The following is a 10,775-nucleotide window of genomic DNA, read 5'->3' as shown; positions in this document are numbered from 1 at the left end:
GTCCGCATCCGTCAGATTCCAGCCACCTTACCTCGTCGATCGTCATTTCTTATTGTTGTCGTTCATTCCTAGGTTACAATTTTGTGAATCAAATTGAATATTTTGAGAATATTGATTGCTTAATTGAAACCTACAAATCGAAGTAATACATCAATTGAAGCTAATTGATATTTCCAATTGAAGAAATGGCCGTGGATATTTGAGGAAGATGAAGAAGCATATTTAATAATTACTCTACCTACAATATAATTACTCTATTTGAAACACGTAGTGTAATTTGAGAAGGAAGAAGCAGATACTACAATTACTCTACTTACAAAATAATTACTCTAGTTAAAACTAGTATAATTTGAGGAGGAAGAAGCATATACTACAATTACTCTACTTACAAAATAATTACTCTAGTTGAAATAAGTAGTATAATTTGGTGTAATAGTATAGAGTAACTATCTGTGTTAGTAGTGTAATTACGTTTATGAGTAGTGTTATTAGTACACTATTTTATTTTTTGTCGCATAATTACTCTACTTGAGAACTATAATTACACTATGTTATTTGTATGTTTAGTATGTTAATTTAATTTGTACAATAACCTTCCCCATTATACATATGCATTCGGTCCTTCAAATCTAATCCAATCGGTCTCAGGTCGAGTTCGGGTTTTGCCTATGAAGACCTAAACAAACCCGAAGAACCGATATTTGCCCATCTCTGTCTACAGCATCACCTTCGTCTTCGTCATATTTTTTATGATTTGAAGATAAATCTTTTCATCATTCTCTTATTTCAGTACTTGTCGTATTCCTTTGATTTGAAGATATCTTTTCTTCATTCTCTTAACTCATGCAGATGAACTCCATGTTCTTCGTGAGGTTTAGAGTAAAAAATTAAATGAGATGAGAGAAGAGAGTGAGTGAGGATAGGATAGAGAAAAATACGTGGTATATGGAGAACATATAAAGCAACCCTAGTGGCGGATCTTCAACGTCTAGTATGGATGGGCCGAAAGTCACGAGACTCAATTTTTTTTCTACCTTTAAGTTTCGGATCAGCAATCTGGTTCGGGTCAGGTTAAACAATAAAAACTCTATATTCAATCATTAAACTAAAACACCAATTCAATCATTCAACTTACCGTTCTTATACATAAAAAACCAATTGCTTAAACAAGCAAAGACAAGATGCAAGGGGAAAGATTTCTTAGGTAGGGGTTTATTTAAGAAAATCAAATGTGGCCCTGACACAAATAATATGGATGGGCCGGACACAAATAATATGAATAGGCCGAACTCAATAGATATAATTTTTTTTTCTTAAAATTTACCATACTAAGCAAAAAAGCTGGATGGGCCAAGGTGAGTCCCTGAGCAACCCTAAATACTTTTCTAAGTCTAGTAAATGAGTACTCTTAATTTTCTATTGGAAAGATATTTTTCTTAATAATTTATTCATATCTAGTTAGTTTAGAACCAGATTGAAAATGCTAGTTTTTTTAGTTGTAAATTACACACATCTAGATGTATATCTTAACTTTTTATATTGTGTGTGGCAGTAGAGAAACATCAAAAGGCTACACGTAGATGTATATCTTAACTTTTTATATTGTGTGTGACAGTAGAGAAACATCAAAAAGTTACACTTAACCTTTTAACCTTTGTTTTATACTTCATATATCTCCTTTCTATTCACAGTTCTACATAATCATATATTTCTTCTTCAACATCCAGTAAAGATGCAACCACATGTTAAAGACTTATTTGTCTTTTCCTTATCGTCTCTCTTCTTCTTCATTAATCATCAACAATCCTAACGGGTGCTAATTGTTATGCAAAGGGATGGTGGAAATTCAGCCCCTTTTGTGTTTCTCAGTTTTCGCCTTCGATACCCGTAATTTTGCTTAGGTCCGGATTTCGGTTATTGGTTTTCTATAAATTTCGGTCTAAGGTCTAGTCGGGTTTAACCCGAGTCGGTTTGGGTTAACTCATTTAGAGTAAACATTTGAATTTATAATTTTTTTGCTTTGTATTTCTATTTTAATTTATAATTTTCTTTGAAATTTTTATTAAAAGTCTCCCCTTTTCATTTCCTTTTTTCCTTCCTTTTCCTTTTATATTTGATCCTTATCCATAAATGTTGATTGATTTACTTGAATCTGAGTCTCATCTAATATAAGGCTGAGGGGTGTGGGGCTTCAGCGGGGGCGCGAGCACCACACCACCGGGGCGCGAGAGGGGCGCGAGCACGGAATTCAAAGCAGGCGCAAGGTGGGTCGCGGGAGAAAGGTGGCGTAAAGGAGCATTGGGAGACGTGACATAGCCGTTGGGAGTACACAAATGAGCCGTTGGGCTCTTTAATTTAATAAAAAAAAAATTATTCTTCCTATATATAAACCCAATATCACCTAAAACAATTACCACACCCAAAATCACATAAAACAATTACCACAACTTCAAAAAAAAACCCAAAATCAACCCATCTTCCAAACTTTTTTTTAAAAACATGTCTGGAAATTGGTACCCAAACCTAGATTCAGGTTATAGTTCGACGATTTATGGTCGTCACCAGACCAATCGATGTTTTTTTCGGGGTCGCAAGAAACATCCGGCTTTCAACAATCCAACATACAACCGTCTCCTAACTTTGTTGTTCCGGAGACACAAGAATCACACGGTGATGCTACGGGAGCAAGAAGACGCGTCCACCGAAAAAAAACAACTTGCAACGGACGGGCCGGGACCGGCTTCGACTCCGAGGATGAAACGGAAAACCACTCCGTGGTCATCGGATGAGAAGGAAGCCTTGTGTCGGGCTTGGATAGTCATTTCTGAGGATCGGCGTTGCGGTAATTGTTTTAACGTTTTTAAAAATGATTTTTAATAAAAAAGTTAATTAAAAAAGTTAACTGGAAATCTAATTTAATTATTCATTTTGCAGCCGACTACCAAAAAAGCAAGGTTTTTTGGACAAAGGTTAGGGAGACGTTCTATACGCTCGTTGGGAGTACAGAGCGAAACGCCGATATGATTTCGGGTCGGTGGTCCGAAATCAGAAAATTTGTCGGCTTGTTTACTAATCTTTTCAACAGGAACGCCGGTCGTATGAGACCAAGTGGCAGTGATGATTTGGCGGTTTACAATTTCACTGTCGAAGAGTGGAAGCAGGAGTGTTTGCGGAGGTATGGGACGGTGAAGACGTGGGACGATGTAAAGTTGTGGGAGAGGTTGAAAAGGTGTTCCAAGTGGGTTGAGCTGGTGGCGCCGGACCATGATGCGGAAGTAGGGCCGAAACGGTCTAAAACTAGTTCGTCTGGAGCGTATAGCACTACTGCCGGGTCGGATTGCCGCGTTGGATTCGACCTAAACATTGCGGGGGAGGAAACGTCTTCACCGCCGAGGAGGCGGCCATTGGGACGGGACGCCAAGGGGAAAAAACCGGCTGAGGGGGGAGCCGTAAACATCGTCGATCTTGTTGAATCCCTCAATAAATTCAACAAAACCATGGAGGTGGTCTCTAATGACAAAAAGGAAAAAAGTCGAATGAGAGATTTGGACTTCCTTACAAGAGACTTCAGTAACCTAAATCCGGTCGATCAAATGCTGATGGAAAATCAAAAGGAACGTATCCGAAAGAGGTTGATCGAAGAAGACCAAGCCGAAGAATAAGAATAATGTTTTTTTAGTACTTTAATTTTTTTTTTATTTTTAGATATTAATGTGTTTTTTTTTTAATGTGTGTTTTTTTTTTAATAATTTATGAGTTTTTTTAATAATACGTTTTTTGAATATATTTATAAAAAAATAAAAAAAAAATCCGCTGGAGCCCCTCCACACCAGGGCCAGGGGCTAGAGGTGCACAAATCGGTTTTTTTAAAAAAACCGGTTCGGTTATTAACCGGACCGGTTTTTTTCGTCCAGGAAAAAAAACCGGTTCGGTTAATAACCGGACCGGTTAATAACCGGTTTTTGTGTATGAAAACCATAACCGGTCAAACCGGTTACGACCGGTTTGGGAACCGGTTAGAACCGGTTAATAAACCGGTTTTTTTATTAACCGGTTTTTTAATAACCGGTCTAACCGGTTAACCGGTTTTTTTTTTTTTTTTTTTTTTTAAATAACCATTATTTTTTCACAGTATAAACAAATCAGTAACTACAAGGCAAACCGGTAACTACAAGCATTAAATCGTTATCGCATATTCGTAACTCAAAAATACATAACTTTCATTTATAGCTTTTACATTAAAAATACAAACATTAAATCGTTATCGCATATTCGTAACTCAAAAATACAAACATTAAAGAATGCTTAGACACGATTACATTAACAACTTGCTGTTTCTTACTCATTATTTTCATCGCTACCCGATCCCGAGCTATTCCTTAGGTAATCGTCGTACGCGGCTTCTTCATCGGTCATTGGTTGAGTGTGTCCTTGATTGACCTTGTCTTCATACAAGCCCGCCTCATAGTCCATTTCCCCCTCGAGTGAGCGTTGATGTTGTGCCCTATCTAAAGAGTCCAAGTAATCCTTGTAGCAAATAGACATCTCTACAGCTGGTGGAGTGAGTCGAGTCCTCCTAATCGATATAACCCTGCCAGAAACAGAAAAAGCAGACTCCGAAGCTACCGTGGAAGCTTGGACCGTTAGTAAATCTTTGGCCATGGCGGCGAGGATCGGAAACTCATCCTCCTTACCTCTCCACCAAGCCAGCAAATCAAGACTTCTAAATTCATCTGGAGTCATGTGTTTCACAAAGTTGGTACCACCATACCTTCCAAGTTCACTGCTTGGGGTGTTTACCTTTTGACGTTTACCGGCGTCTTCCCAAATCATGTAGTACATCCCCATTTCAAGGTCGGTTTCGGATTGGGATTGGGCAACAGCTCTTAACGAGTCATGAATTTGGGAAGACGACCCGTATTTTGTAAGGTAAACATCATACATGTTAGACAAGGTGGTGTTGAAAGCATTCTTTAAAGTTTGGTTATAATAGGGGTTTTGATCGTCGTTTAACTCTAGCTCATCACAAATTTTTTCTATTAAAGCTTCAACACCACCAACATTTATGCAAGGGTTTAACGCAGCTGCACATGTCAAAACTGCGGGTAGTTGTTGAAAATATTTTCTAAATTTTTCTTTCATTTTTACACCCATATCAAAATAAGGTGCACCCCTACAATGAAGTTCACTCAACTTTGTGCACATGACAGCAATTTTTGGTAAAGCAATGGGGCTTGTTGGATAGTAAACCCCGGATAAACTTGTTGTGCAAGATTTAAAAATTTGAAAGACCTCCGTAACGATCTCAATCAATAACCAGTTTCTAGGATCGTACGGTGCACATTTACCCCTACTTGACATTATTTGATGAAACGCAACTAGTGATTCTTTTTGTTGGATGGCTTTCTCAAACATATCACAAGTCGAGTTCCATCTTGTTGGACAATCCCAATTGGGCCCCAACCATTGACAATTAGCTTCATCACAAAATTTTTTGTATCTTGAAAATGTTTTATTGTTGCTAAAAACATCTCGTAACATTCTTTTAAAATTGTTTCTTTGCGTTTCGATCACGTTTAACCCATCTTGCACGGCCAAGTTGATAATATGTGCAATGCATCGGCTATGAAAAAACGCTCCATCACAAATAGGTTTATACTTTAATTTTAAATGGCCAACCGCGGCCGTATTGTTGGACGCGTTATCAAACGAAATTGAAAAGATTTTATCTTCAATCTTGTATTGTCGAATGACTTTATCCAAGAGTTTAAAAATATTTCTACCCGTGTGCGGGTAATCAAACAATTGAAACGCAACGGTTCGTTTCATCATTTGCCACGACCCGGGGTCAACCCAATGAGCCGTCACACAAATGTATGAGTCGGGCGAACCATTAGGTACCGACCACACATCCGTTGTTAAGTTTACACCAGTTTGTAAGTTTGAAAAGTATGAAATTAGTTCGGATTTAGCGTTTTTCCAAGCTTTAAGACAATCTCTTCTAAGGGTCGAACGACTTACGTGTTGGTAGCGTGGTTGAACATACTTTTGCATCATCGACGTGAATTGAGGGTTGTCGAAGTGGTTGAAAGGAAGTGTATTTTGAATCACAAAGTTTGAAAACTGTTGACGTACCGCTTCAAGGTCGTACGTAAACACCGTTCCTTGATTCGTCATCTCCGGCTGCGAACTACTTCCCGATTCGTCCTTCAAGGCCTTGCAAAAGGGCCTTTGTACTTGCGCTCTTAAAGTGGAGTTTGCATCTTTGCCATAAAACTTCAAACAATGTTTGCATCGAGCTTTTTGGGTACCGTTAGACATTTCGCATAGGTCGAAATGTTGCCAAACATCTTGGTTTCGTTTCGTGGGGATGACCCGAACGACCGTTTCTCCCGTGTTCGAGGCACCCATGTTGACGGATGAAGCAGCACTTTGGGAGGCCATGATAATCGACTACGAAATAAGAGCGTATGGAGTGGTAATGTGGTATAATTGAGCGTGAGATAACAAAATAATCGCGTATGTAATAAACGTTTAGAGCGTTTGGAGTTGTATAATCGAGTGTGATCTAACCAATACCCAACCTAAGCTATATATAGATGTTTGTGGGGGTAAAATGGGGAAAAAAAAACGGTCAAAAATAAGAAAAAACGGCTATATGGCCGTTACTCAACGGGAAAAAAACCGGTTTTTAACCGGTTAACCGGTTTTTTTATAACGGTCAAAAACCGGTTTATAAAAAAACCGGTTAACCGGTTTTTTCTAATAACCGGTTATTAAAAAAACCGGTTTTTTAAAAACCGGTTATTAAAAAAAACCGGTTTTTTTTAAAACCGGTTATAAAACCGGTTTAGGCTCCAAATTGTGTAACCGATATATAAACCGCCGGTTTGTAAACCGGTCAAACCGGTTTACAAAAAACCGGTTTTCTTAAAAACCGGTTTCCGGTTTAAACCGGCAAACCGGTTCGAGGACCGGTTTTTTTGACCACCTCTACCAGGGGCTCCAGCGGGGGCTTCATCACCCATCTTATCCAGTTTCTCTCTCTGCCACACGTCACAATATTATTGGCTGGAGCCCCCACTCGCGCCCCCGTTCGAGCCCCCCACACCCCTCAGCCTAATGCTCCTCGTCGGTGGGCAGGCGCAGAGTTGAGTTGAGATTTGCCTGGTAGAGCGATTTGCAGCATCATGTTTACAATTGTTTTAAGATAAGATTCCCAAAATCAATAGATCTGCATCTGATGGGGTGCTCTTTCTCCGGACTGAACGCCTTGTACGATTCCACCGCCGGCGACGTTTGGATCAACGAAAACCGCTTCAAAGTCATCCGCCAGCTGGGCTTCGCTTACGTCTTCTTAGTCATCATCAACACTTCCAATGGAGGAGTATCTGCATCCAACAAATTCAAGCATTCCTCTCACATCTCCGGTCGGTATCCCCACATTGTATATCTATAGATTTCTCTTATTTTGCCGATTTAGCTTTTACATTGTAGTTTAGTGTAATGCTTATACCTGCATCACAAAATGTAGTTATTTTTGGTGTAATCATAGGTTTCGAGATCGTCTTGTTTTGACTTATGAGGGGTTTGATTTGAGGTCTTTTTCTCTTGAGTTGCTTTTTCAAGCTCGGGCTATGCTTGTTTATTGATTATTAATTAATTTATATACATTTTTATTAGTTTTATATATTTTGAGAAAAACTTGAACGAGCCAAAGTGAAGTGTTAACTTAATTAACAAAAGTCCAAAAGAGGTCAAACTTAAAAATACACAAGGCTCAACGGGCCTACATGAGCTTCCGATACAAGGCTTGATAACTAAACAAACTTAATTTGAGACTCAAGCTCGACTTGAGCTTGTATGCAGCTCGGCTTTGTTTGCACCTCTAGATTGTACCAACACTAATCCACCAGATCCCATTGGAATTCCGTAGTTAAGCGTGCTTGGGCGAGAGTAGTATTAGTATGAGTGACCTTCTGGGAAGATCCTGGTTTTTTTGGAGCGGGGGTCTCAGTGGGAACAACCTCTTTGGCTTCTCAGAGAAGATAGAGGAAATGTTTGCCCCATCAAAACCTCCATAAACCCTAAGCATAGCTTGCTATGAGTGAGATTTTACTTGGTATGTTTGTCTTTTGTTTCTTGTTTGAAGGAAATGATTTATGTTTGCAGATGATGGAACTTATGCTATGAAGAAAGTTTTGATTCAAAATAACGAACAATTGCAGTTCGTGAAGGAGGAGATTCGGATCTCATCCCTATTTAATCACCCAAATCTGCTTCCCTTACTTGACCATGCCATTATTCCAGTAAAGGTACATCTCACATCTCAGATCTTAAATTGTTTTAATCTTAATTTTGAACAAGGTCATTAGGGTTTCTAATTATTTGATGAAATATCTCATGATTCACTCACTTGTGGTTAGAAGATTGCAAGCTAACAAACTGATTTGAAGTAGAATTGTTCGAAATAAGTATTTCTATTTTGTACCCTTGTTTAAAAAGGCCAGAACTGGGGTGTCTAGGAGCGTAACATATAAAAACAGTCAAAAGAATGAAAAGATTATAAACGTTTTACTTGAAAAAAAAAAGCTATAATGTGAAATAGTTGAGGCGAATGGAACTTTTGGTTGTACATAAAGCTTATGGTTGTACATGTAGCACTTTTTTAAAACAGAGTTTTGAATTGTGTAATTCAAGAACTGATCTAACTCTTGAATACTCTTCTTTAGCACAAAATAATATTTTGTTGGCTTATTAGGGTACACCAGAACAAAATTGGACGCATGAGGCATACCTGTTATTTCCAGTCCATTTGGATGGGACGTTGTTGGATAATGCAAAAACCATGAAAGCTAAGAAGGAGTTCTTTTCTACATCAGATGTTCTTCAAGTTTTTCGTCAGGTGAATAAAATTTTCTGTGCATGATATGATTGTTTGATGCTTGTTATTATTTGTCATTTTTGTGTAGAGTATGGTTTGTAATTTGAATGATTGAATCGGAGATCTTTCTTAGAGGTTTAAGTTTTATCTCTAATGGGTCAAATAGTTAAATGCCTAAAGGAAATGAGTTAAAATTTGCCTACAATGTATCATTAATGCATAAAAGCTTCTAAATTTTTTTTACAACTTATTATTGATAAAATCTGTTTGCAGCTTTGTGCAGGACTCCAGCATATGCATAATCTTGAAACACCATATGCACATAACGATGTGAAACCAGGAAACGTTCTTTTAACACACCGAAAAGGACAGCCTCCATTGGCTATACTGATGGATTTTGGAAGTGCCCGCCCTGCTAGAAAGCAGATCCGCTCTCGACCTGAGGCCCTCCAGTTTCAGGTTTATATTCTATATTATTTAATGTCGTTTATTAAATGACAGTAGTTCATTATTATTTGTGTATTGTGTTTGCCAGGAATGGGCATCTGAGCATGTTTCAGCCCCTTACCGCGCACCTGAATTATGGGACTGTCCGAGCCAAGCAGATATTGATGAACGGACTGATGTGTGGTCTTTAGGTTGCACTTTGTATGCTATAATGTAAGCCAACTCTTATTCTTTTATTTGCAATTACTTAGTATAATTCGAAGCTGTAATAGCTAATTATAACGTATAAGTTAATTTAATGTTATTCTTATCTTCCAATCAATTTGTGCTTTAACCGAACAAATGATCGAACAGGAACAATTAAACAAACAGATTTTTTTGTTCAGGTTCGTTCGTTAAGAAAATGAACATGTTTGTGTTCGTTTATGTTCGTTCTTTAACATTATCAACGAATGGTTCACGAATGTAAACAAATAAACATAGGATAGATGAATGAACATAACCATGCCAAAACCATATAAAACTAAATTTGAACAACAATGTGTTAGGCCTAAAGGTTATTACAACCAGACTGAATTAAGCGGGCCTAAATTTTAAATGAATATACTAATGAATTAAAGTAAATGAATATAAATGAACAAACGCCCTACGTTCATGAACATAAACAAATGAATGATACATGTGTTCATGTTTGTTTGTTTCTTTATAACTAGTTGAACAAATTTTGTTGTTCATGTTTCTTTGTTTATTATATAAATGAACATAAACAAACTTGTTGCCGAACGTTTGGTTTGTTCAACAGGTATGGTGTGTCTCCATTTGAGTATGCACTAGGGGAATCAGGTGGCAGCTTGCAGTTGGCTGTAATGAATGCACAAATTAAGTGGCCGACAAACCCTAAACCATCGTATCCGGAAGCCCTTCATCAGTTTGTATCATGGATGCTTCAGCCTCAACCAACGGTTCGACCCCGCATCGATGACATCATCATTCACGTCGACAAGTTGATCCAGAAATTCTCTGTTTAACCATTACTTAGTGACAGCTGCCGATGGTTTATTGTTATTGATTTTATACATACATGATTCGGTGAAGGGCGTGCAATGTGATGATGTATCATTTTGACTGGAAAATATTTATCTTTAATTTTGTAAGAAATATTTATGGGAGGTCAGCTGAATAATATTATGTGTACTCTTGTTTGTGAAACATTCAGTTTTTATAATATTTTATGTAATTGAAGAATTGTTACCAGGATAATACCAGCTGACACATTTGTGATGGATTAGTCGTTACTATTAACGATCATCTGAGTGTTGTTGGTCTGGCTGATGGTCTGAGGACCAGGTCGTGTTGCGTGTGTCAGGTTGAAACTGAATTGGACCTGAACCCAAAGTTTAGAAAAAATAAACATGAAGACCAGACTGATATATTGTCCGGTCTT

The 10,775-nt window shown here is 37.9% G+C and overlaps 1 protein-coding gene across 1 annotated transcript; it reads left to right on the top strand.

The window, feature by feature from the left end:
• Nucleotides 1–7,243: 7,243 nt before the first annotated feature.
• Nucleotides 7,244–10,540, top strand: LOC143608084 (uncharacterized). Its single transcript, XM_077083276.1, has 6 exons — nt 7,244–7,430; nt 8,173–8,315; nt 8,762–8,905; nt 9,158–9,343; nt 9,420–9,544; nt 10,134–10,540. Exons 1-6 carry the CDS (start codon nt 7,244–7,246, stop codon nt 10,357–10,359), a joined length of 1,011 nt encoding a protein of 336 aa, XP_076939391.1. The 3' UTR covers nt 10,360–10,540.
• The last annotated feature ends 235 nt before the right edge of the window (nt 10,541–10,775 follow it).

This window comes from Bidens hawaiensis, unplaced genomic scaffold (genome assembly GCF_021521415.1).
Source record: "Bidens hawaiensis isolate Kalapana, Puna unplaced genomic scaffold, B.hawaiensis_p1.1 tig00096783_1, whole genome shotgun sequence".
Classification (NCBI taxonomy): domain Eukaryota; kingdom Viridiplantae; phylum Streptophyta; class Magnoliopsida; order Asterales; family Asteraceae; genus Bidens; species Bidens hawaiensis.
Note: the sequence above shows the minus strand (reverse complement) of the source record. Positions and strands in the feature narration are given on the sequence as shown.